The sequence below is a fragment of the Pezoporus flaviventris genome, unplaced genomic scaffold (genome assembly GCF_033815535.1).
Source record: "Pezoporus flaviventris isolate CSIRO_AGI_PZ_B2104156 unplaced genomic scaffold, CSIRO_AGI_Pfla_v1 ptg000029l, whole genome shotgun sequence".
In the NCBI taxonomy this organism is placed as follows: Eukaryota; Metazoa; Chordata; class Aves; order Psittaciformes; family Psittacidae; genus Pezoporus; species Pezoporus flaviventris.
The window spans coordinates 11,666,740-11,690,497 of NW_026892577.1; the positions used below are offsets into that span (position 1 = coordinate 11,666,740).

A 23,758-nucleotide genomic window follows, 5' to 3' on the forward strand; every position below is an offset into this window, starting at 1 on the left:
AGGCGGTACGGCGAGCCGCAGGGGACAGAAAAGTGCGGCGGGAGCAGGAGCACGCCCGTGGGCGGTGCCGGCGCGGGCGGTCACATGCGCACCTGGCGGCGCGGGGCGGGGCGGCCCCGGCGCTCAGAGCCGGGCCCCGCTGTCGGGGCTGCAGCGCGGAGTCGGCCCGGCCCCATGCCGAGCGCCGCCGCCGTCCAGCCCCAGCCATGGGCGGCTGCGTGGGGCGGCAGCGCCGGGAGCGGCCCGCCGCTGGCAACACCCGCAAGCGAGCAGGTGAGCGGGGCCCGGCTAGCCGGCGCACTCGTGGGGTCACAAGGGTCCCGGGTAAATAACCGTCTGCGTGGTGGGTGCGGGGGGGGGGGGGGGGTACTGTGTCACCGGAGGGGTGCAGTCTGTGGGTGCGCTGAGGGCTGCCCAGTGTACAACCCTGGGAGCCGTTCTGTGCCCCCGGGGGGACCCCCGGCACCGGGGGTTCCGGTCTGGTTCGCGGCCCCGGGAGCGGGCAGGCACCTCAGGTCCCGTCCCGGCTTCCGTCCTGGTTCCCCGGGGGTTTGCAGGGTCACGGCTGGGGTGCACAGCGCGTCCTGCCCAGCCTTGCCGGTCCCCGGCTCCTCTCCGGGAGGGCGTGTCCCGGGGGGTGGGGGGTGGGTGCCCCCGGTTTGGGCTAGGTGGTGTCCTCCGGTACGCCGAGTCCCGCGGACTGCTGGGTCCCAGCCTGCCCGGGGCCGGTGCCGCCCGTACACCGGGCTGTTGCCGGCGGGCACACCGCCGTTCATGCTGCCCTGGGGTTTCGGGAGGTACTGGGTCCCGTGGGGCGGGCAGGGAGCGGAGGTATGGAGAGGCACCAGCCCCGCGGCTCCCCACGCTTACCGGTCAGCCGAATACCCGGGTGCCATGAGGCACCTCCCCGGTAACGCTGCCATGGAGGGTCCCCGGAGGCCACGGGGGTTGGGGGGCGGGCACGGCTACCTGCCGGCGGAGGGGACGTGGGCTGGCGGGGTGAATCATACCTTTCTTCCCCTCGCCCGCCTCCCCGTCCGGTGCAATCACAGCTGGTAATTACCGTGTTTATGGCAAAGCGGTGGTAGGCGGTGGGAGAGGAGGAGCAGGAAGCGTGTGCCCGGGGACGGGGCGCCCCGGCCCTCGCCCGCAGCTGAGACGCAGGCGGGAGGGGGGGAGGTTTTCCCGTGGGATGGAGCCCGAAGCTCCCTTAACACGTCCGAGGTGCGGTGGTTGCCGGGTCTGCCTATGCCCGCTGCCCGTGGACAGCCATCCCCACCGTGCGGGGCTCCGTGTGTGCCAGTCCATCCCGGGGATGCCCTGCTGCCCCGAGTCAGGTTGATGGCTTTCTGTGGAGCTGCAGCCCTCCATCCCAGCATGCCCTGGTCCCCAGGGACGCAGGTGCTGTCCTGTGGGTGTCAGTCAGTCCTGGGATCCATAGCAGACTGTTCACTCAGGTCAGTGGGGAGTTGGGGGCCATTGCCTTGTAACTTGGGGCTGCTGTGGCTGGGGATATCAGATCCCAGCGTCTGGATCTGTGTGCTCCCCTCCTGTGCCAGGTGACAGCTGGCTAAAGAGCCTGTGTCTCAATCGCCAGTACTCACTCCCTGCCAGGCTCTCCTGGGATGGATCACGGTGCCCTCCTGGTGCCCCTGTGCTCCCGGCAGCTTTCTTGCAGCATGTCCCTTCCCTGGTGCCAGGGTGTCCAGGCTGGCTCCTGCCCTTGCTTGCATGATGCCCCCAGCCCACAGGAGCCGGTCAGTGGGTGGTGGAGGATGAAGCAAGGCTGCAGCTGCCCTCTCCCACAGTACAGGGACACTGCCCAGGACTGGCAAGAACCAGCATGCAAGGACCAGCTGTTGGTGGGAAGCCTCTGCTGCTGCGGGGACCCTGCTGAAGTAGCCTGTGTGCCTGGCTGGGGCTTGCTGTGGCCCCAGACAGGGGGGTCTTGCTGCTTGTCCCCAGGATGGCCAGCTTGCCAAAGCGGGAGGAGCAGGGGATGCCTGTGGCATGCAGCATCCCAGCCTTGTCTGGCCCAGGAGGGGACTAGTCAGCACTGCTGGAAGCGCTGTCATGTGCTATCTGGCTCATGCCTCCCTTGGGGCTGAGCTAGCCTCCAGCACCCGCTGGCTGAGACTGCCCAGCTCTCCCCTGGGCTCCATCCAGGCAGGGAGCAAGTTCCAGGGCACATCATCCTGCCTTGGGGTCCCCATGGAGGGGCTGAGCCTCAGGCAGGGTGCTGCAGGCAGGAGGCAGGCAGGCTGCCAGCCAGATCCTGTTGGCTTGAGTCCAGGTGCAGCGAGCGGCCAGACCTGTCCAGTGTTGCTGCTGTGGAGAGTTGCACAAGGGGCCAGGAATAGAGCAACAGGAGGTGATTAGAGGCTGCAGGGCCCAACTGGGTGGCAGCAATAAATAGACGAGGCTTAAGTCCCTGCCTACCTGGGCACGGCTGCCTGGCACACCTGCCTACGTAGGGCAGCCGCAACCCCTCCCTGTGTCCTCCTGTGGCCAAGCCCTGGGCCAGCCTCTTCCCTTTGCTGATGATGGAGCCGGGGACATGGTGCTGGTCATGAGTCCTGCTGTGTATAACAGTCCTGGCTGCAGGGATGTGTGCACCAGCCCAGTGGCCACAGCAGCATGAGATGTGGTCCTGGCTGTGTCCTTGAGGCTGTCCATGGCTGCTCCCCTGCCCTTCCAGGGCAGGTGCTGCTTCCGACCTTGCTCTGTCCTGCAGTGCTGCAAATCCTTCCTGCCCGGCACCGTGACTGCTGAATCGGCAGCGCAGGCTGCAGCCGGATGCCCTCTCTGAGACCTTGTTTGAGACCTGCCATCCTCCAGGATGCGGGCAGGATGCTGCCTGTCAGGGATGCTCAGCATCCAGCCCAGGAATAGCTGAGTTCCCATGCGGATCCCTGGTGTAGATGCTACATGTTGTGTCCAGCTCTAGAATGGCTCAGTGGGAAAGCAGGTGTTGTGCTGGCTCCAGTGGCCTTGGATGGGGTGGGACAGGGCTGGTACAAAACAAAGGTCATGTAGTGCCTTGTGTCACCACACACTTGCCCAAGAAAAGCTGTTTGGGGAACATGGCTGAGGCTGCAGCTGGCAGTCGTGGCTGTCCCCAGCATTGTCTTGCCTGGCAGGTCACAGTGCGGGCACAGGCATCCTTCCTGCCCAGCTGGGGCTCTGCATTCCCTGTGTCCTGTCCCAGCAGGCTGCCTGGCTGCCCCAGGGAGAGGGGTGGCAGGAAGGAGCTGTTGCCACTCATTGTCCCCAGCTCAGCTGGGAGTGACAACAGCTCCTTCCTCCCCCATGCTTCCGGCCCAGCCGTGGGGCCAATGGGATGGGGCTGTTCCCAAGCTGCAGCCTGGTGTAGGAGAGCAGGGAGTGGTGGGACTGGCATGGGGGTGTCCCAGACCTGGTGGTGTCCCAGGTGGTGCTGCCTGCTGCAGGTCACTGAGGACATGGTTGGGGGCTGTTTCATGGGGCGCCAGCTCAGTCTGACCCATTGCTGTGGCTGCTGTGGGCTGGCAGCTCTCTGCCCCACAGTGTCCTGGACACTGTGTGCCTGTCCTCTTGCCCTCAGCTTGTCCCTGCCATCCCAGGATGGTCAGAGAGGATGGTGGAGTCCTGCCCTCCCCATCCTGCCAGGGCTGCAGCTCAGCCCCCGTAATCCCCTTCCCATTCTGACTCGCCAGCTTATTCCCTGGCTAATTCCCCAAGCTATAAATACTGCTCTGCCTCAGAGGGCCCTGAGGCCTTGTGGCCACCCCACAGGGCAGGTGCTGCTCCTCCAGGCATATGGGCAAGAGCCCTTGTCCCTCCTGGGGACAAGTGATGTCACTTTGGGGGGCAGCTGCTATGGGGTCAGTAGGACATTGGGCAGGGCTAGAGCTAGCTCTAGCTGAGTCCCCCTAGCTGTGCTGGGCAGGGCACCCCCTTGGACACTGCTGTGCATGGTGCAAGGGGTCCCCAGGAACCTGTAGGAATGGGGAGGTGGGGGCTCAGGGCCCAAGTGGGGAGCTTCATCCCTTGGCTGAGTATCCTCCCCTCTCCAGGCCGCAATGAGCCCCTGAAGAAGGAGTGTCCCAAGTGGAAAAGCGACTACCCCATGACGGATGGGCAGCTGCGCAGCAAACGGGACGAGTTCTGGGACACGGCACCTGCCTTCGAGGGCCGCAAGGAGATCTGGGATGCTCTGAAGGCAGCTGCCTACGCCGTGGAGGCCAACGACCACAGCCTGGCTCAGGCCATCCTCGATGGAGCCAGCATCACCCTGCCCCACGGTGAGGGATGACACCAGTGGGGTGGGGTGTGTTTCCTGAGTGCCCTATATCTGGGCACATGGGGGTCCCACATGGGGGAGGAGAGGGGTTCCCAACAGCCATCCATGCAGCTCAGCTCAGCCAAGGGGAGCTCTGCCCCACTCCCTGGGGTGGCCCTGTCCCCGCTGGGGTGGTCCATGGGGATGCCAACCCACAGCATGTCCCCTGCCATCCACAGGGTCCCTGACGGAGTGCTACGATGAGCTGGGCAACCGATACCAGCTGCCTGTCTACTGCCTGTCACCTCCTGTCAACCTGATCCTGGAGCGGAGCGAGGAGGAGGCATCAGAGCCGGCTGAGCCCCAGCCCAATGCCCGGCGGGAGTTCGCCCTCAAGGTGCGGCTGTCCACGGGCAAGGACCTGCGGCTCAGTGCCAGCATGGGCGACACCATCGGGCAGCTGAAGAAGCAGCTGCAGGCACAGGAGGGCATCGACATGGCCTGGCAGCGCTGGTTCTTCTCAGGCAAGCTGCTCACCGACCGCACACGGCTGCAGGAGACCAAGATCCAGAAGGATTTTGTTGTGCAAGTGATCGTCAACCAGCCCCTGCCACCCAGGAACTGAGCTACCCCACACTGGTTGTGGGGCGAGGGCAGGGAGCTGGGGGCAGCGGCACCACTGGGGATGCCCCAGGCCATGTCTCAGCCCTGCCCGAGCTGGGGCAGACCCTGCCCCCCACTCGGGTGACCGCCCCCCACTCGGGTGACCCCCCTCCCCAGGAAGGTCTCCATGGGGCTGTGCCACCATGGTGGTCCCTCTTGGCTGGGGGTATGGGCATGCACTGTGTTTGCTGCAGGAGGTTTGAGACCAAATGTGTCTGGGGTGGTCAGCACGGCCAGGGCCCTACTACTGGGCTGGGCTGTGCTGTGCTGTGCTGGTGGGGAGAGGCTGTGACCTGCTGGGCTTCAGCTTACCCTGGCCAGGAGGCCCCGGGGTGCTGGGCTGTGTGGAGATGTCTCCCCTCTGTACATAGTCTGTATTTATCAATAAAGCCTTTTCATCCTTCCTCTGGCCCCCGGGGCAGGTGTGGGGGGCTGTCACCTGCAGCCGTGGGAGGTCCCTGTGCCTCATCTGCATCTGCTTGCATGTCAGGATGGGCACAAGGAGAGCCCAGGCACCCCATCTCCCTGGGCCACCCTCACCCCATCCTGCCAGCCCCAGCTCTTTGCCTGCCTGGGCCCTTTCCCAGTACTGCCAGCCTTATCCCTTTGCCATCCTGGCTGGTTGCTGGTGTGGGACCATCCCCTTCCTCTCAGTGCTTCCCCTCTGGAGGTTTCAGCCTGTGTCTGCCCTGGGGCCAGTCCATGAAGGGGGATGGTCCCAAGACCACCTTTGTGGCCACCATTGCCTGTCCTGATGAAAACGGTGCCTTTCTGCAGCTGGAGGCTGTGGCACCAATGGGTCAGGGCTCCCAAGGGTGGCCCTGGGAACTACCCAGAAGGGTGACAGTGATGTGTCCCCATTTGTCATTCATGCAGGTCTTGTGCTGGGGGCTGTGCCCAGCGCATTAACTGTTCCTGCACAGGGCAGCACCGGCCTCATCTTACAGAGGAGAGCAAAGCCCAGGGGAGCTGAACAATGTCCTCACTGCCGGGAATAGCTGCCGGCTCTGCCTGCCGGCCCCACGTGAGGCTGGTCCTGCTGCCAGGCTGCCCTTGTGTGGCAAGGGAGGCTGGGCAAGCACCAGGACCCTGGCAGGGCTGCTCGGAACGTTCCACACCTGAGGTCATCCTCCAAACCTGCACAGCAGAGCGGCTGTGGCTCCTGGCACATGTGCTGTCTGCTGGCTGGGATGTTTGAGGGGGCCCCTTTGCCTCCCTCTGGGGTGGGCAGCAACTCCCTGCCCAGATGCCAGGGAGCCTCAAGTGATGCAGGTGGGTGCTGCAGCATCAGGTTGTGTGGTGATGGGAGCCATGGGGAGCATCCTGGCTGCCCAGACACAGGACCCATGTTGCAACCGCATACTGTGTCCCTGCTCCACTGAGTATCTCTGTCTGCCTGCTGTGGGCTGTGTGCACCCCAGCTCCCTGCAGCCACCACGGGGGTCCCTGGCAGTGGGATGGGGGTGCACTGGGTCTCTTTAAGAGGGTTCAGGGCTGTGGAGGTGAGCCAGGGCCACCAGAAAGCAGGAGGGTGAGCTCATGGCAAAGCTGCCCCAGTCATGTGGAGCAGCCACAGCTGTTGGTGATCTTGGGCTGTGGAACGGAGGGGCCGGAGGCATAAAGCGTCGTGGCCAGCGGAGCTGCTGGGAACCAGGGCTGGGGGTTCTCTGCCTGTGGGGGTGAGGAGCAGAGGCTGCATCCCACACAGGGCTGTGCACTGCTGGCAGACATGGAGCTGGAAGTGCAACGGGCCAAGGAGCTCATCGAGCAGAAGCTGGCAGAGGAGGAGGAAGAGGAGAAGGAGAAGGTGGGTCCATAGGGCAGGGGGACCTGCCTGGGCTGTGGCAGAGACCCACCTTTTGCTGTGTCCATCCTTAGGGACTCAGAGGTGAGGAGGCTGGCACTGACCCTGCCATCCTGTGGGGTGCAGCAAAGTGGGCAAGGGCTCTCAGGGGCTGCAGGTTCCCATCCCAAGAGCTCTTGCCTGTGGGGCAGAGCTGAGAACCAGGCAGGTGCCCAGCTTGCCAAGTAGCACAAACCCAAAGGCTTCTGGGCATCCTTTAGACCTCAGTAGCAAGCAGTAGCTGTGCCCAGAGCCACCTCCACTGGTGGGCTGAGGACAGAGGTGGTGGGGCTGCCCCGTGCACAGCCAGGACCATGCAGCACCTCCATGCCCATGCAGCAGCACAAATGCGATGGCGCGCGGGAGCTACCAGCTGTGGAGCGGATGAACACCCCTGAGCTGGAGGAGGAGAAACGCCATGGCCCCAGGAACCGGGGCCTCGAGGCCATAAAGGTGAGGGGGGCAGGGTTTGGGCCCGGGGGGGGGGGGGTGTGGATGCCTGGGCACAATGAAGGCAAACTGTGGGTCCTCTGCAGGGCCAGGAGCGGGTGCGGAAGAGCTCAGTGGACCTGCGGCGGGAGATCATTGATGTGGGCAGCATCCAGCGCCTCATCGAGCTCCGCAAGCAGCGCCGGCAGCGCCGGGAGGAGCGGGCGGCCACACCCGAGCCCCCCCCGCCGCCGGAGTCCTTAGAGATCGTAGGTCAGGGGGTCCCGGGGGATGGGAGGGTGGCTACGGGGTTCGGGGCTGGAGCGCCCAAGGGCCAGCTCCCGGGTCACCCTGCCAGATGGCCACCTCCCCCGAGGTGTCCCCTCTCCTGTGCCCGCACGGTGCCCCAGCCCTGAGCCTGTCCCTTTGCCAGGAGGGTCCCGTGGAGCCAGAGACCTTCCTGCGAGCCGCAGTCCAGGGCAAGATGCACATCATCGAGAAGTTCCTGGCAGACGGTGGCTCCCCCAACACGTGTGATGAGGTAGTATTCCCTATGGGCCACCGGCCACCCCACACTGTGCCCCCCTGTGGCAGGGTGGGATGGGGCTTTTGGGGCATGGCTGGGGTGGGCCGGGGAGGATGGATCCATCACCAACGCGGTGCCTCGTCCCCGCAGTTCCACCGCACGGCCCTGCACCGCTCCTCGCTGGAGGGACACACGGACATCCTGCAGAAGCTGCTGGACAGCGGGGCCACTGTTGACTTCAGGGACCGGGTGAGGGGGATCCTGCCCCTGGCTCTGGGATGGTTTAAGCCTCCGGACTTGGCACAGCCAGAGAAACGGCAGGGGTGGGGTCCTCTGTCCCGAAGTGGTGGTCGGCAGGGGTCTCACAGGACTCAGCCCTGACACAGGGACCGGCTGGGTGGGGGGCACAGGCACAGGGTGGGGGTATCCCTCACCATGGCTCTGTGCACCCAGCTGGACTGCACCGCTGTGCACTGGGCCTGCCGGGGTGGGCACCTGGACGCTGTGAAGCTGCTGCAGGACCGCGGGGCAGACCTCAACTTGAAGGACAAGGTGCGCAGGGCTGTGCCAGGGGTACGGGCATGCTCTGGGGAATGAAGTGTTGGGTTAGCAGGGGTGGGTGCTGATCCTCTCTGGTGTCCATCTTCTTCCCTTCTCAAGCTGCTCAGCACCCCCCTCCACGTGGCCACCCGGACCGGGCACCCTGACATCGTGGAGCACCTCATCCACTGTGGGGTAGACATCAATTCCCCAGACAGGGTAAGTGCTGCAGCCATGCAGCCAGCACTAAGGGGGCAACACTGATCCCTCCTCCCTTGGCTGACCCCTCCAGGAGCTGCCAGCACCAGTGGGGCACGTCTGGACACACACATCCTCCCCCTGGGGTGCTGGCAGCCGCAGCCAGGGCTAGCACCATCCTCCTCCCTGTCCTCATGGGGAGGTGGGTGTGCTGGGGCTGGGACTAGGCAGGGTGTCCCTGGTGCTGGACCACGATCCCCAGCCAGGCTACATCTCTCTCAGGAAGGCGACACGGCGCTGCACGACGCCACACGGCTCAGCCGCTACAAGATCATCAAAATGCTGCTCCTGCACGGGGCTGACATGATGGCTAAGAACCAGGTGAGCAGGGAACCAGCACCAGGGCTGTTTGCTGCCCCACCATGTCACACCACCCTGACTCCAGCGTCTCTCTGCCTGCTCCGCAGGCTGGCAAGACCCCAACGGACCTGGTGCAGCAGTGGCAGGTGGACACACGCCAGGCACTAGAGACCAAGGAGCAGCCACAGGATGGGATGGAGGTTCCTGCCTGACAGCGCCAGGCAGGGACCAGGGACCGGGCTGGGCTCCAAGGAGCAGGATCCAGCCGAGACTTGTCCGTGTCAATAAAAGCCAGCAAAGAGCAGCGTTTGTCTCCATGGGGCTGGGGAAGCTGGGTTACTGGGGAGCTGCTTATCCAGCAGCATGTAAGTGCCCTGTCTCCTAGGACAAGGACAACATGGGGCCAGGACACAATTGGTTCAATGGTGCGATTCCTTGCTGCAGGAAGCCCTGCTTGCTCACAGTGGTTCAAAGTCTCACTTGGGCAAGCTCAGCGAGGAGCGCTACATCCTGGGAAGCACAGGATGGGTCTACACTGTGATGGAGGCTGGCACTGCACCAGAGAGCAGCAGTCATACCCCCTGCCGGGCAGCCACTCCATGAGGCTGGATGACTGCCTGATCTCCTGCCTTCTCTGCTGGCACCATCTCCAGGTGGACACAGTGATCCCTTTGCAGGCTGGGTCACTCATGCCAAGTGCGGTGCTCAGGGCTCCCAATGTAGAAACACTCCTGCTCTCTCATTTACAGGAGGCCCCACACCAACACCCAGGGCAGGGAAACCCTGCCCACAGCCCCTGGACTCCTGCAGTGTCTGATTCCCCCCCGGCTCTGCAGCCCAGCCCCATAGGTTGCAGAGGGATGGCTGCCGGGACTGGCAAGCAGAAGGGAAAGCAGAGCTGGGGTAGCCAGGGCTCACCCGGCAGGGTGCTGAGCTCCTGTGGCCAGCCCCTGGAGTGGGTGAGAGCATCTTGAGCTCACCCTGTACCGCCCCCCATGTCATCTGCCCATCCGGGTTACGGGTCCCTCACGTGCCCAATCAAACATTAACAGCCCCTCAGCAGGGCCGGCAGCAGCACCAGCCACCATGGCGCTCAGCACCCGCCTCGCCTCTCCCCTCCGTCCTGTGCTGGCAGCTCTGCGCTGGACAGCCCCGGGGCAGCACCGGCAGCACAGCACCCAGCAGGGACCGGGGCGCACGCTGGACCTTGGCGGCATCTTCCCGCCCCTCGCCACCCCGTTCTCACCCATGCAGGAGGTGGACTATGCCCGGCTGGAGGGGAACCTGCGCCGCTACGCCAGCATGCCCTTCCGAGGTAAGCGCTGCCCCTCTCTGTGCAGGCTCATGTGGCAGGGGCTGTGTGGCAGCGTGCGGGCAGCCCGCCGGCTTCCAGAGGATGCTCAGCCTCCAGCTGGACTTCGCTCTGGAGTGGGCAGCTCCTCGGGTACCCACCTAGGGTCCTTTGCATGGCACATGCCCAGGCACACGTGTGTGTCCTTGCACACTACCACGCACCAGTGCATGCTTGCACACACCCTCCACACATAGCTGTAGGCTTGCATCTACCCTCTGCCCCATAGGTGTGCTTGCACACCTGTGCACACCCATGCTGATTCTGTGCCATGGGATGCGTATCTGTTGATTGGTGAGGATGGGTAGATAAGGGGGGCTGCAGTAACAGTCTGGGCGTCGCAGGCATGTACCCCGGGGTTCTCCCCTCTTCTGATCAGGTTGTGAGCCCAGTGCTGTGGGAACGGACACAGGAGAGGGCACACTGTGGGTTGCAGAGCCTTGCCTGGGTGCACAGCAGTGAGGAGGGGAGGGAGGGTGATAGGAGCACCCGTCATTCCCAGCTCCCTTGAAGCCTTCATGTGTCCATGGCGCTGGCAGGGTCCCAAGGAAGGGGTCTGTGTGCCACAACCTGGAGCAGAGCAGCACAGTGTGGCTGTGGGCACCAATAAATGTCTTGCTAGCAGTGCTGTATGTGGCAGTGGCTGGGGATGGAGGCAGGCAGGCAGCGTGCTCAACAGAGTGCACACACAGCATGCTCTGCCCTCCCTATACCTGTGTCTCAGGGCTGGTGGTGCTGGGCTCCAACGGGGAGTACCCCTACCTGGCACCCCAGGAGCGGCTGGAGGTGGTGAGCTGCGCGCGCCGGGCTCTGCCCAGGGACCGCCTGCTGCTGGCCGGTTCGGGCTGCGAATGTGAGTGCTGCTGTGGGCTGTGCGGGGCTGTGTGTGCCTCCCAGGGCAGCCCTAACCTCTCTGCCTCCTCCCCAGCCACCCAGGCCACTGTCCAGCTGACCCTCAGCATGGCAGAGGCAGGGGCTGATGTGGCGCTGGTCGTGACACCTTGCTACTACCGGGGAGCCATGACCAGTGCTGCCCTGGTCCAGCACTACACGGAGGTGAGCCAGGACCTGCCAGCAGCATGAGCTGGAGCATCAGGATTGGGAGCGTATCCTGCACATCTCCAGCCCACCCCAGGCGCTGAGCATGGCCTGGCTGCCTGCAGGTTGCCGACGCATCCCCCATCCCCGTGGTGCTCTACAGTGTCCCTGCCAACACCGGCCTGGACCTACCCCTGGAGGCTGTGGTCACTCTGGCTCAGCACCCCAACATCCTTGGGATCAAGGACAGCGGTGGGGATGTGAGTGGGGCAGGGCTGTCCTGGGGCTGGCTGCCACCAAACCTGGCCCCAAGCTGGGAACAGGGAGCTGAGGGTGCCAGCAGGAGCCCTGCAGTGATGGGTGAGGGTGATGCTGGCCCAGGGCACAGCGTGTCTCTCCCCAGATCACCCGCATCGGGCTGATGGTCCACAAGACACGGCAGGAGGATTTCCAGGTGCTGGCAGGATCAGCTGGCTTCCTGCTGGCCAGCTATGCCCTGGGTAGGTGCTGCTGCCCCTGCCCAGTGTGGGGCACAGGGGGCTGCAACGGGGACACTGGTGGGGTCTGGCAGCCGGGCAGGAAGGGGGAGGCAGGCCGTGGGCAGCTATGGCAGGTCAGTGCTGGCTGGCATGGCATGCCAAGCTGACTGCTAATGTACCCTGATGTCCCCAGGTGCCTCTGGGGGGGTCTGCGCCCTCGCCAATGTCCTGGGGGCCCCGCTGTGCCAGCTTGACCGCCTGTGCCGCGAGGGCCACTGGCAGGAGGCCCGTGAGCTGCAACACAGGCTCATTGAGCCCAACACAGCGGTGAGCAGTCAGGATGCTGAGGAGTGCCAGGATATGGCATAGCCCGGGGGCAGAAAATGATGGAGGTCCCTGGGGCTGGGGTCTGGGGGGACAGCACCCAGTTGGCATGCCAAGGCATGCTGGATGTGGCGTGGTGGGAAATGCCAGCCCTGCCATGCCAGGAACAGCATGTCCACTGGCAGCAGGCACCTACCTGACCCCTGTGGGAGTCTTGTTGGCTATTTATAGAAAATGATGAGAAAAGCTACTCCTCCCAAGGTCCTCCACCCCACTACATGTGGCCCATGCCTGCTGCAAAGAGCCTGCCCGTGCCACAGGGATGCTCCCCAGCCTTGCAGACCCCCATGGGGAGAGCAGGAGTGATAGCGAGCAAGGAGCAGGGTCAGCAGGAGCAGGACCCATGAGCACGTTGCCCTGTCCCAAGAGTGCCAGCCAGCCCCTGCACCCTCCCTCCCGCAGGTCACCCGGCGATTTGGGATCCCAGGGCTGAAGAAGGCCATGGAGTGGTTTGGCTACTACGGGGGTCCCTGCCGCGCACCCCTGGCTCCGCTGAGCCCCCCTCAGGTTGAGGAGCTGAGGGGTACCTTCAGTGCAAATGGCTGGTTGTGAGGGGTAACCCCTGCCCCTTCCTGCGCTGAGAAGGCGCACGAGCCAGGGACCCCAGGAGCTGGGGATGTGGTGGGGACACTGGGACATGGCCAAGAGAAAGCCACCCATGTCACTCCTTCCTGCTGGGCAGGGTGGGTAGAGGGGGGACACCCAGCACCCTCTGGCCACCCTTGCACACCTGCCAGTCCTCAGGGTCCCACCATCCCCACCTGGGAAGGGATGGATCCTTGCACCATGAGCCAGGAATAAACCTGCTGCCCCGTATCTGTGTGTGCTGTCCTGCCCATGCAAGCAGCCCCCCACCCCAGCCCCTGCTCCCAGCAAAGAGGACGCAGCCTGCGCGTTTGGCAACATGGTTTACTCAGCTGAGGCCTGAGCAGGCAGCAGCACAAGGCAGGGTCACGGCAAGGCACGGGACCGATGTGGGCAGAGACTGGCAGGGAAGGCAGGGCCCCTGCAGCCCAGCAGCGGGCTACGAGGGCTGCCGGGACCCCTGCACCATGGCCAGACCACACTGGGGCAAGGGTGAGCATGCAGGGGGAGATGGAGGATGCATGCAGGCAGCAAGATGGGGAGCTGCATGCTCCCTGCCCACCCTGCCTGCCCCTTCGCCATGCCCCTATCTCCACCCGCCCTGCCCAGCCCTGCTCCAGCCCTGGCACCCTACACCAGGCCTGTTCATGCCCCTCAACCCAGGCTCTGTTGGACCCTGCTCCTTCCTCACACCCAGTGTGCAGCAGACATGGCCAGGCTGGGTGTTCCCCGATCCTCCCTCTTGGGGATACTGCTGCAGATGTACCCAAGGCACAGGGATGAATGGGGGACAGCCCGTCGCCTGGCCCCAAGAGCAGGACCCCCGGGTCCTTTGGGGCACCATGTCACCCTGCCCAGGCAAGTGGCCACCTAGAACAGGCACAGGCCACATGGTGCCCACCCTGCCTCAAAACCAGGGTAGTGAAGTGGACCAGGAGCTGCCTCTCTGTGAGCACGTGGTCCAGCCAGCAGCTCCCAGCCAAGGCACCCTGGCAGTGGGGTCAGGGCTCAGCCCTACACCCCTGCTCCATCCTCTGCAGCAGGCCAGCAGCCCCATGCTCCACAGTCTTCCTGGGGGCAGAGGAGCCGAGCCCTAGCCACCCTGTCCCGTGCTGCTCCAGCAGGTGCCAGGGCTATAGCCAGAGAGAGAAGGCACCATGGCTGCCCTGGGGCACTTGGGTGGAGGGGTCTCCCTCTAGCCACGGGGGTTCGGCAGGGGGGCTTGGTAGAGACAGAGGGCAAGGGGGCACCCAGCAGTGCCACATCCCTGCTCTGGGGACGGCAGGGCCAGCCGATGCCCAGTCTGGGGGTCCCTCTGCAGTGGGAGGGGATGGGGGGCACCGTCATGCTGTCAGGTTGTGGGCAGACTTGGAGGCACCCTGGGCCCTCTGGATGACAGCCGGGCACTTCTCCCGCCGCAGCAGCTTGTTGTTCTCAAAGAAGCCCTCATTGCGGGGCACGCCGTGGGAGCCATCGGGGAAGGTCAGGAGACCTGGGGAAGGGAAGGAAGGGCTGGGAGTGAAGGGGCAGAGAGCACCCACTGGGGCCAGAGGGACAGAATGGGAGATGCTGGATGGGGCCATGCTGAGCTGGGCACTCACCGAAGCCATACACCCGCCCGCCTTTGAACTCGCCCTCAAAAGTCATGTTGTCGCAGCGGGTGAAGACGCCGACGCCGTTGAACTTGCCCTGCACGAACTCCCCCTCGTACCTGTGTGAGAGTTGCCCCTGAGGCAGCAGCTCCCCGTGGCAAGGGCGGATGCCCACAGGGGTGTACGCAGGGCTTACCTGGAGCCGTCAGAGAAGGTGAGCACGCCGCAGCCGTGGAACAGCCCGTTCTCAAAATGCCCCACGTAAGCGGTGCCATCAGCAAATGTCAGCTGCCCAACACCGTGCCTGCGACCTGGGGCGAGGGCAGAAATGGGCAGTGCAGGATGGATGGAAGCAGGACCTGCCCCAGTGTGGTGCTGGGCAAGGACATAGGGGCTGCTTGGCCCCCAGCCCAGGCAGCACCATCCCCTCCTGCCCCGTCTCACCTTCCTTCCACTCGCCGCGGTACTCCTCCCCGTTGGAGTAGGTGAAGGAGCCTTTGGTGAGGGTCATGGTGACAGCCTCCAGCAGCGCAGGGCAAGAGCTGGCAGGGAGAGGTGCGGAGGGTGGCAGCTGGGCAGGGGGAGAACGCCGGCTTACACAGAGCCCCTGCATCCCCTCGGCTCGCAGAGAGGTGCGTTTGTGCCGCAGGGCAGACCACAGATGAGGAGGTGACCCCAGGACACAGCCGCCCTGCCCTGCCTCTGAAACCCCAGCTGCCGGGTTCAGGTTGCTGTCTGCCCCATGGCAGGGCTCAGGGCGATGTGAACCCATGGGGGTCACAGCCCAGTGAAATGTGAGCGAGTGGCAGCAGAGGAGCGTGGCAGGAGTTGGATGCATCCAGCACAGCTCCCTGGCAGGACCCAAGGGTCCTGTACTGCAGCAGGCTCAGGCCAGTGGCTGCTCTCAGCTCTGCTGGGACAGTCCCAGGGAGAAACAGGCATTTTGGTGCTTGTCAGATTATGCTTGGTACTGGCTCTTCAAGGGAGAGAGCAGAGAGCTTGTGCAGTTTCCAGCTCCAGTGTCAAAGATGGGCAGATCATAGAATGGTTTGGGTTGGAAGGGACCTTAAAGCTCATCCAGTTCCAACCCCCTGCCATGGGCAGGGACACCTTCCACCAGACCAGGTTGCCCAAAGCCTCATCCAACTTGGCCTTGAACACTGCCAGGGATGGGGAATCCACAGCTTCTCTGGGCACCCTGTGCCAGTGCCTCAGCACCCTCACAGTAAAGAATTTTACCTAATACCTAATCCAAATCTACTCTCTTGCAGCTTAAATCCAGATCTGGCTCACCCTCTGGGATGGAGCAGCTACTCCTCCTACGAGGGATGGCAGAGAGAGGACTCAGAGGTTCCAGGGACTTGTTTGGCTACCACAGGGTTTGCAAACCTCCCTGCTGGCAGCAAGCAGCCCCCGAAGGTCTGCACACCCCCGGAGCTGCTGTCACACAGCACAGCTCTGCCCAGTGCACAGGGAATGCACCAGCAAGGAGACAGCCCCGCAGGTGGGCTGGGAGCTGCCTCTCCGGCGGCTCCTGTGACGGGAAGGGGCTCACCACTTCCAAAGGGGGTATCCCTGCTCACATGCGGCTGCACGTCTCTGGAGATGGGTGATGAGCCACGCTAACCAGCTGGACACGGCACCTGGGAGCACAGCAGGGAGCTGGCAAGTGCTTTGCGCCCGGAGCAGAAATGGCCCCCAGCCAAGGCGAGCAGCGACTGAACAGTGCTCCCTGCTGATGGCAGAGATCAGGAGCTCAGCGCCAGCTCCCCAGCCTGCCCAGCGCCTCCGGGGGTGCCTCCAACGGGGGACAGGAGCAGGAGAGGTTGGGGGTGCTGGGGGCTGTTAATGTCTGCGGCAAGGGAGGGCTCCCACCACCAGCATGGCCTGTGCCTGGACCGGCGACTTCATCCAGGGCATGGGCAGAATCTGCCCCTAGGCAACCCAGGCTGCTCAGCTGCATGTGCCCACATTGCCACCCAGGGCTGGTGCACCCACACCCCATGCACCCAGAGCTGATGCACTCACACCCCGCTCTGTCCATGCACCCAGAGCTGATGCACCCACACCCCATGCACCCAGGGCTGATGCACCCACACCCCGCTCTGTCCATGCACCCAGGGCTGATGCACCCACACCCCGCCGTGTCCATGCACCCAGGGCTGATGCACCCACACCCCGCTGTGTCCATGCACCCAGGGCTGATGCACCCACACCCCGCTGTGTCCATGCACCCAGGGCTGGTGCACCCACGGGCGGTGCACGCACGCCCCACCGGGACCAGCCGTGCCCTGCTGAGTGCCGAGGGGCGGTGCGGACGGGCCGGTCGCGCAGGGACCCGCGCTCACCTGGCTACACGCTCGCCGCCCGCACCGCTGCCCACCGGGGTCCCGCCGAGGGGCGGTGGCACGACCACCTCCCCTGCCAGCTCCCTGCCCCGCAGGACGTTGCCACGCCACCGGCGTCCATCCCCGCCCGCCGTTGGCTGTCTCCACGGCAACCTCTAGCAACGCGGCTGCTCATTGGCCATCTTCGCAGCACGCCCTTGCCGGCAGCCATCTTTGTGTGGGGCAAAGCGGTCTCCTCTCTGGGCGTGTCAGCAGAGGGGCAGCGCCCTGCCCTGCCGTCATCTTTGTGAAGGGCAGTGGAGGGCGTTGTCGCTCCGGGCGGCCATCTTTGTGTGGGGCACGGGAGCCGGCCCCCTGCGGTGGGGCCGTGGGGCCAGCATACCCCAAGAGCCAAGCGCGGGGGGCTCCCTGCCCGCCCCATCCGGTACCGTTGCCGCAGCCGGCCCCGCGGCGGGCGCGGCTAGCACGGTGACGCCCGGTGTGGGCGTGGCGGGGGGCGGAGCAGCCCCTGGGGCGCGGTGACGTGAGCGGAAGCTGCAGGCGCGGGTGTCGCGGCGAGGCCGGGCCGGGCGGGTGCGATGGACGAGACGAGCCCGCTGGTGTCTCCGGAGCGGGCTCAGGCCCCCGACTACGGGCTGCCGGGGGCGGCCGTGCGCACCCTCCCGCCCGCCGCTCCCCCACCGCCGCCTTCCCCTCCCGGCTCCCCCGGAGGCCGCGACCGAGAGCGGCAGCCGCTGCTGGAGCGAGGGGCGCGGGGCCCGGCGGCGGCGCAGGCCCAGGCGCAGGCCCAAGCGGCAGCGCAGGCTCAGGCCCAGGCGGCGGCGGCGGCGGCGCAGCGGGAGCGCAATGATTTCCCCGAGGACCCCGAGTTCGCGGAGGTGGTGCGGTGCGCCGAGCTGGCCAGCGAGCGCGGCATCTTCCCCGAGCGCATCTCGCAGGGCTCCAGTGGCAGCTACTTCGTCAAGGACCCGCAGGGGGTGAGCCGGCCCCCGAGGCCAGCGGGCTGAGGAGCGGTGCTGGCTGGGAGAGGGGCGCCCCCAGGGGAGATGCGGGTGCCGGCCCCGGCGTGGCCGGGCTCCTAGGAGCGGCTGGAGCTGCCCAGGGGAGAAGCGTGGTGGGACCAGCAGCAGGAGTGGGGGCAGCTGGGCTCGAGCGCTGCTTCAGCCTCTTCTGTGGCTCTTGTACCCAAGGAGGGTGACCCGCTGCCCCAGGCCCGTGCATCAGCATCTCATGACCGTGGTGACTCCAGCCCTAGGGCTGTGTGGTTGATATAATCAAGGCAAAGTCCTCAAATTATAGCTGGTCCCCTGTAGGTCTTGGCAGCTACATGGCAACCGTCTCCATGCCACCCACTGGATGTGTGTGCAGCACGGGATGGCTTGTCTTGTGACCTGCAGCACCCAACACAATTACTTGAGCTGTTGCTGCTTCCTGTGACTTCCTGGCTGCATGTGTGCTGGGATGCTTCCTGGGGAGCAGGATTGGGCTCCCCGGTCTCTGGTGTGCCCCAGTTTTTCTGCTCTGGGTGGAGCCTGGCTCCTCAGAGCAGTGGCAGGCAGCCCCAGCTGAGCCAGGGCAATGCACACTTCCTCCCACCACCCTCCTACTCCTTCCCGTTGCCCAATATGAGATGTGACATCTCTGGGGTGGGGGCTGGATGAGCAGCACAGGGGCTTGCCTAGCTATAGGAGACATGAACTTGGTGAGGGCTGGTGGAGGGAGTGTGTGGGGAGCCAAAGTCTCTGTCCTCCTGGCCATATCACCTGGCAGGTCCCTGGGCTGCCCTGCTGTCAGTGAACGTGATGCGTAGCTGGTTTCTGTGGCTGCTGCCCAGAGTCACCAGAGCTTCCCTGCTGCTGGCATGAGAGAGTGCAGTGCGCTGTTGTTGTGGGCAGGGGTGAGGCCACTGGTGGGGTGAGAACTTCTCTCTTGTGTATGCTTTCCTCTCAGCTTCTGAGCTGTACCAGCTACGATGTTCCTCCCCAGCCCTGATGCATGTGGTTACCTCTGGGCTGGTCTGGCTCCCTCTGCCTTGCTGCTGGTGCCAGGGCAGACCTGTTTTGCCTGCCAGTGCTGCTCTTGGCACAGGACTGTCTGGAAGGGGATGCTGTGCTGCTAGGCCTCTGGCCTCCACCTTTATACTGTCCATGGCTGGCTGGGCCTTGCTCTACTGGACTTGGCTCTATGGAGCACAGGGCTCCGGTGCTGCCAGAGCTCCCAACAAGCTTTTTGCAGGCTCATATCCAAGGACATGTTGGCAGTTGTGTGCCTTCACATGTAGCTGATGAGGGGGTTGCTTTCCTGCCTGCTCAGGGAAAGTGGCTTCTCCATGTGATCAGGGGATGTCTGAAGTGGCCCTCTTCCTTCAAACCCTTCCTCTTCCTGGTGGACAAAATGTTCCTGCCTGCCATTGCCTGGCTTCTGGTGCTTGGTAGACTGGGATTGCACTGAGGTCTCTTGCTGAGGTGTTCTGGTCCCTTTTGCTCCAGTCAGTTTGGGATCAGCTCTGTTCAGTGGATTTTGGAGACAGAGCAGGGACCAATATCCCCCTCCTTCTCCTGCATGGACATAATGAGCAGGAGTGAGCAGTAGGTCTCCCCAGCCATCCAAAGGTCACTGGGATGTTTACCAGGGAACAGCATTATCACTGATATCTTCTGGGACAAAGGAGGGTTTTTCCAGATACATGAGCCAGGTATGAAGGTCTTTGGGCAGCACCCTGCTCTCATCGGATGGGGCACTGCCTGAGGAAGGGTCCCTCGTTGGAGCTGTGGGGGTCTGCCTGGTCCCAGGAGCTGGTCATTTCCCTGGTGAATGCACAGTCTGAGTGTCCCCACTGTTGGCTGGCTTGATGGGGGGAATGTCCTGCCTCTGCCAACTACCTTGAGTCAGCTCTCCCCTCTCCTCCTCACAGAAAATCATTGGTGTCTTCAAGCCCAAGAATGAGGAACCCTATGGGCAGCTGAACCCCAAGTGGACCAAGTGGCTGCAGAAGTTGTGCTGCCCATGCTGCTTTGGGAGAGATTGCCTCGTCCTCAACCAGGGTTACCTGTCGGAGGCGGGTGCCAGCCTGGTGGACCAGAAACTGGAACTCAACATTGTTCCCCGCACAAAGGTGAGGGGATATGAAACTCTTGTCTCGGGGAGGCTTTCGTGTGCTTCTGCACAGTTCTGCTTGCACCTTGGCTTGTGGCACTGCTGATCTCGCAGGTGTGTTGGGAGCTCTGGACTGGGACTGCCAAGCTGTGGGATCCTTGTTCTGGGCAGAGCAGTGGGAAATGCTGTGTCTTGGCTTTATCAGCCAGACCAGTGACAATTGCCCTTGCTGACATCTGGACTCCTCTCCCCCCAGGTGGTGTATCTGGCCAGCGAGACCTTTAACTACAGTGCCATCGACAGGGTGAAGTCCCGGGGTAAGAGGCTGGCCCTGGAGAAGGTGCCGAAAGTCGGCCAGCGCTTCAACCGCATTGGTTTGCCACCCAAGGTATGGCACTGGCCTCCATGCCCGTCTGTCACTGCTTCTCCATGCCCTGTGGCCTCCTGTAACACAGCCTCTCCTTTCTTCAGGTGGGCTCCTTTCAGCTCTTTGTGGAAGGCTACAAGGATGCTGACTACTGGCTGCGGCGGTTCGAAGCTGAGCCACTCCCGGAGAACACCAACCGGCAGCTGCTGCTGCAGTTTGAGCGGCTTGTGGTACTGGACTATATCATCAGGAACACAGGTAGGGATGCTGCCTGGCCTGGGACACTGCTCCTTCATGTCCTGCCAGGTGGAGAAAGGGGATGGAGGCAGGGGCTTGGCATCTCCTCCCAGCACCCAAACTTCCTCTTGACATCACTTGGCAGTTGCCTCCAGGCAGCAGCCTCTGGGTAGAATGTGGCTGCTGTGACTGCCTTCCTGGGAAATGCTTTGGCTGCTGGCCTGTGTTCTGGGAGATCTGGAGCCACCACTGTACTGGGGTGGAAGTTTGCCAGCTGTGAGGATCCAGGGGCATCTGGAGATCCAGCACCTGACTGTGTCCTTGCATCCCATCTCATGCTGGGTTTACAAGTTCCTGCAGGCTGGAAGAGGTTGAGGGAGCACCCTGGGGCTTGCAGGCTGACCTCTCTTTTGTGAGCTGGGGATACATCGACCTCTCCAGTCTCCAGGACTGGTTGTGTGGGGGTTCATGTGGCTTCCCAGGCTTTCAGCAGGCTCCAGGGCTCTGAGGTACAGTTTGGGCCTAAAACTGGTGTGTCTCACTTCTGGGTTAGGAGTAACTTTCTGCCTGGTGTGGTGCAGATAGGCCCTGACACTGACACAGCTGGTTCTATCTCCCTGCAGATCGGGGCAATGACAACTGGCTCATCAAGTACGACTGTCCCCTGGACAGCGCAGGCGTGCGGGTGAGCGGCTCTTACTGGGCAGGAGCGATGGGAATTTCCAGCTGGCTTGGGTTTCTGAGTGGGAGAGGGACTGTTCATGCTGCGGGGTGGTCCTTGTGACCTGCTCCTTTTCCTTTCAGGACAGTGACTGGGTGGTGGTGAAGGAGCCCATCATCAAGCTGGCTGCTATAGACAACGGTTTGGCCTTTCCCTTGAAACACCCAGACTCCTGGAGAGCATGTGAGTTCCTCACGCTGTGCCAGGGCACCCTGGTGAGCCATGGAACTCCATGCTCAGGAATCTTCTTTAAGGGCTGGAGAGGAGAGGGGAAGGGCTGTCTCTCTGCAAACCTTCTGGGTTCACAGGTGACTCTGCCTCAGCAGGGGCTGTAGAAAGCGGGTACTGGACCCTGTGTCCCAGATGCAGGTGATCTGTCACCTAGGGGCATGTGGCACCATCCTTTGCCTTTCTCCAGGTCTAATGTCTCCTGCTTACTCCCACAGATCCATTCTACTGGGCATGGTTGCCCCAGGCCAAAATCCCCTTTTCACAGGAGATCAAGGACCTGATTCTTCCCAAGATCTCAGACCCCAACTTTGTCAAGGACCTGGAGGAAGATCTGTATGAGCTCTTCAAGGTGAGCTTGGGGAGTGGGTGAAGATGGCTTGGAAGGAAGAAAAACTGAGGTGGTATGGGGAAGCTCCCTGTCAAGGCTGCAGAGGACAGAAATGTGGCCAGGCTCCTGACTGTTCATAAGCTGAGGTATAGCCAGGTTATCCCTCTGCCAGGAGCTGAGGGTTCAGTGTGAGGAGAAGCAGAAAACCCATGGGACAAGAGGAGAGGCTTGCTTGGGAAATAGGCATCTCCTGCGTGGCTTGAGGCAGCAGGTGGATCTCACTGTGTTCTCTGCTCTCTCTTGCAGAAAGACCCTGGCTTTGACAGGGGACAGTTTCACAAGCAGATTGCAGTCATGAGGGGCCAGGTAAGCTGTGTGTAGGGAATGCAGATGGGTGAGGCACAGAGCCTCGTCCTGCCGGTGTGGCAGGTAGGGTGATGGGGTGGATGCTCTCTGTTGCTGCATCAGGGCAGCTCAGGCATTGCTCTGTTGTGCCGCACAGATCCTGAACCTGACTCAAGCGCTGAAGGATGGGAAGAGCCCCCTGCACCTGGTTCAGATGCCGCCTGTGATTGTGGAAACGGCGCGTTCCCACCAGCGCACCGCCAGCGAGTCCTACACGCAGAGCTTCCAAAGTCGGAAGCCTTTCTTCTCCTGGTGGTAGCCATGGGAGCTACAGACAGGGCTTGGCTGCCTCGGACTGGCATTGCGAGAGGAGCTGAGCCACTGCTGGCTCCCGTGGCTGGGACTCGACCTTCTGGGTCGAGTGTGGCTGGAGGAACCTGCAGCTGAACTGGAGGAGCCAGGCAGGTCGGGCATGGTCCCTCCTCAGCTCCGTTTGGAGCTCAGTGCCCTGTCTGGGGCAGAGCCCAGGGGAAGGAGTGGGAATCCTCTGGGAGCTGTGGTGTGGCTGGGACCCTGCCCCTCCCTCGGCCTGCATGCTGTTCTGAGCACCCCTGCTTGGGGCTGGGATGAGCAGGCTGCCTGGACCAGTATCCATCCAGGCCTTCACACCAGCCACTGGCCCCTTTCACACCGTGCTGGCTGCTGGGCTTGGAAGGCCTGTAGCAGGTTGTCCACCCCTCCCTTGGCCTGAGGGTGTGCTTGTACTTCACTGTCCCTCCTCTGCCCCAACCCTGTGCACGCTGCTTTCCTCAGGGGGAGTTCCTGCTGCCCACTGGCGCAGTAGGGACCACAACGAACGGCTGTTCTCTGGCTGGGGGCTCGAGGAGGGAAGGGATGAGGGACAACTCACAGGGCTGGCTTGGGTTCAGTTAGAAACTATGGGGAAAGAGGTGTTGACTTGTCCTTGTGAGAAACATGTGGTCCTGGGAGGGGCTGTAGCTTTGAGCCACCCTCCACAGCTGGAGAGGGCTGAGGGTGGGTGCAAGCACTTTCTCCCCTTTTGCTGCCCTGGTCCATCCCTCCTGCCAGGTCTCCACAGCTGCTCTTGCTTGGCTTTTGCCCCTGCTCCCAGCAAGCTCTCTGGCTGCTGTGCAGCCAGCATGGTGCCAGCCTTGTCTGTGCCTAGGGCCCCCTCGAGGGGCAGGGGACTTCTGGGGAAGGGCCAGCGTGGCTTTTCTGCTACATGGGAGGGAGGTGTGATGGGAGCATGGGGGAGGGGGAAAAGGTGTGCTCCTGGTTGTCCTGGTGCTGACAATCCCACAGGCCTGCTGTGGGGGTGACGCCCTGTGCCCCTCACTCCCCAGAAGCTGCTGAGCTCGTGTTGTATGAACAGTACCAGGGCTGCTGCCTGCATTTGCTTGCCTTGAGCTGCAGCTTCTCCTGCTGCCAGGGGAAGCTGGGGTTGGGGCTCAGTGTCCTGCTAGCTCATCTTTGAGTGTTGGGGGAGAATGAAGGCAGGTTGGGGATCTGCTGCTTGAGCCTGGGAGGGGAGAGCTCCCTTGGCTCCTGTGCAGGGAGGGCGCTCAGCAATAGCTGTGCAAGCACAGGGTGGGCAGCAGCAAGACCCCAGCTTCCTGGCTAGGCCCAGCTGCATCTCCAACTGACCCAAAATGTATTGTTCTAATGCACTGTAGAAATGTATGTAATGTATTTAAACCATGCAACCGTCTGAATAACAGAGCTGCCGTTCAGCTGGATGCTTGTGTGTCTCTGCAGCACCCTAGAGCAGGTCGGGGCTGGTCTCCTTGCATCAGGACTGGTACAACAGCCTGGCCC

General features: G+C 63.3%; 5 protein-coding genes across 8 annotated transcripts; 4 read left to right on the top strand and 1 right to left on the bottom strand.

The window, feature by feature from the left end:
• The first annotated feature begins 86 nt into the window (after positions 1–86).
• On the top strand, positions 87–4,982 carry UBTD1 (ubiquitin domain containing 1). The gene is made up of 3 exons (XM_061459021.1): positions 87–273; positions 4,056–4,283; positions 4,501–4,982. Exons 1-3 carry the CDS (start codon positions 207–209, stop codon positions 4,884–4,886), a joined length of 681 nt encoding a protein of 226 aa, XP_061315005.1. The 5' UTR covers positions 87–206; the 3' UTR covers positions 4,887–4,982.
• An 894-nt stretch (positions 4,983–5,876) lies between these two features.
• On the top strand, positions 5,877–9,124 carry ANKRD2 (ankyrin repeat domain 2). Its single transcript, XM_061459020.1, has 10 exons — positions 5,877–6,200; positions 6,652–6,731; positions 7,107–7,220; positions 7,304–7,465; positions 7,630–7,737; positions 7,873–7,971; positions 8,176–8,274; positions 8,383–8,481; positions 8,743–8,841; positions 8,928–9,124. The coding sequence occupies exons 1-10, from the start codon at positions 6,191–6,193 to the stop codon at positions 9,030–9,032; spliced, it is 975 nt and encodes a 324-aa protein (XP_061315004.1). The 5' UTR covers positions 5,877–6,190; the 3' UTR covers positions 9,033–9,124.
• Positions 9,125–9,850: 726 nt separating this feature from the next.
• HOGA1 (4-hydroxy-2-oxoglutarate aldolase 1) lies at positions 9,851–12,885 on the top strand. Of its 2 annotated transcripts, XM_061458961.1 has the most exons (7): positions 9,851–10,135; positions 10,896–11,024; positions 11,100–11,227; positions 11,335–11,469; positions 11,613–11,709; positions 11,882–12,015; positions 12,475–12,885. In XM_061458961.1, exons 1-7 carry the CDS (start codon positions 9,907–9,909, stop codon positions 12,622–12,624), a joined length of 1,002 nt encoding a protein of 333 aa, XP_061314945.1. In that variant the 5' UTR covers positions 9,851–9,906; the 3' UTR covers positions 12,625–12,885. The 2 variants fall into 2 exon arrangements, with proteins under 2 accessions (XP_061314945.1, XP_061314946.1); XM_061458962.1 differs by lacking the exon at positions 10,896–11,024.
• Positions 12,886–13,528: 643 nt separating this feature from the next.
• MORN4 (MORN repeat containing 4) lies at positions 13,529–16,714 on the bottom strand. Of its 3 annotated transcripts, none has more exons than XM_061458965.1 (5): positions 16,598–16,714; positions 14,694–14,820; positions 14,446–14,560; positions 14,259–14,368; positions 13,529–14,149 (listed from the first exon to the last, which is right to left on the bottom strand). In XM_061458965.1, the coding sequence occupies exons 2-5, from the start codon at positions 14,758–14,760 to the stop codon at positions 14,001–14,003; spliced, it is 441 nt and encodes a 146-aa protein (XP_061314949.1). In that variant the 5' UTR covers positions 14,761–14,820; positions 16,598–16,714; the 3' UTR covers positions 13,529–14,000. The 3 variants fall into 3 exon arrangements, with proteins under 3 accessions (XP_061314949.1, XP_061314948.1, XP_061314947.1); XM_061458964.1 differs by having other exon boundaries at positions 14,694–14,791; positions 16,598–16,709; XM_061458963.1 differs by lacking the exon at positions 16,598–16,714 and having other exon boundaries at positions 14,694–15,276.
• Positions 16,715–17,075: 361 nt separating this feature from the next.
• On the top strand, positions 17,076–23,679 carry PI4K2A (phosphatidylinositol 4-kinase type 2 alpha). The gene is made up of 9 exons (XM_061458967.1): positions 17,076–17,574; positions 19,512–19,712; positions 19,950–20,081; positions 20,165–20,318; positions 20,921–20,982; positions 21,102–21,201; positions 21,465–21,598; positions 21,884–21,943; positions 22,080–23,679. The coding sequence occupies exons 1-9, from the start codon at positions 17,176–17,178 to the stop codon at positions 22,239–22,241; spliced, it is 1,404 nt and encodes a 467-aa protein (XP_061314951.1). The 5' UTR covers positions 17,076–17,175; the 3' UTR covers positions 22,242–23,679.
• The last annotated feature ends 79 nt before the right edge of the window (positions 23,680–23,758 follow it).

Bases quoted from the DNA above. Each gene is read 5' to 3' on its own strand.
- HOGA1 (XM_061458961.1), top strand. From the start codon at position 9,907: ATGGCGCTCAGCACCCGCCTCGCCTCTCCCCTCCGTCCTGTGCTGGCA. The intron at 11,025-11,099 runs GTGAGTGCTGCT...CCTCCTCCCCAG, and splicing joins GGCCGGTTCGGGCTGCGAAT to CCACCCAGGCCACTGTCCAG. The intron at 12,016-12,474 runs GTGAGCAGTCAG...TCCCTCCCGCAG, and splicing joins TCATTGAGCCCAACACAGCG to GTCACCCGGCGATTTGGGAT.
- MORN4 (XM_061458963.1), bottom strand. From the start codon at position 15,087: ATGCATCCAACTCCTGCCACGCTCCTCTGCTGCCACTCGCTCACATTT. The intron at 14,561-14,693 runs GTGAGACGGGGC...CCCTCGCCCCAG, and splicing joins CCGCGGCGAGTGGAAGGAAG to GTCGCAGGCACGGTGTTGGG. The intron at 14,150-14,258 runs GTGAGTGCCCAG...TCCCTTCCCCAG, and splicing joins CGGGCGGGTGTATGGCTTCG to GTCTCCTGACCTTCCCCGAT.
- ANKRD2 (XM_061459020.1), top strand. The intron at 7,221-7,303 runs GTGAGGGGGGCA...GGTCCTCTGCAG, and splicing joins GGGGCCTCGAGGCCATAAAG to GGCCAGGAGCGGGTGCGGAA. The intron at 7,466-7,629 runs GTAGGTCAGGGG...TCCCTTTGCCAG, and splicing joins CGCCGGAGTCCTTAGAGATC to GAGGGTCCCGTGGAGCCAGA.
- PI4K2A (XM_061458967.1), top strand. From the start codon at position 17,176: ATGGACGAGACGAGCCCGCTGGTGTCTCCGGAGCGGGCTCAGGCCCCC. The intron at 20,983-21,101 runs GTGAGCGGCTCT...TTTTCCTTTCAG, and splicing joins TGGACAGCGCAGGCGTGCGG to GACAGTGACTGGGTGGTGGT. The intron at 21,202-21,464 runs GTGAGTTCCTCA...TTACTCCCACAG, and splicing joins CCCAGACTCCTGGAGAGCAT to ATCCATTCTACTGGGCATGG.
- UBTD1 (XM_061459021.1), top strand. From the start codon at position 207: ATGGGCGGCTGCGTGGGGCGGCAGCGCCGGGAGCGGCCCGCCGCTGGC. The intron at 274-4,055 runs GTGAGCGGGGCC...TCCCCTCTCCAG, and splicing joins CAACACCCGCAAGCGAGCAG to GCCGCAATGAGCCCCTGAAG. The intron at 4,284-4,500 runs GTGAGGGATGAC...TGCCATCCACAG, and splicing joins CAGCATCACCCTGCCCCACG to GGTCCCTGACGGAGTGCTAC.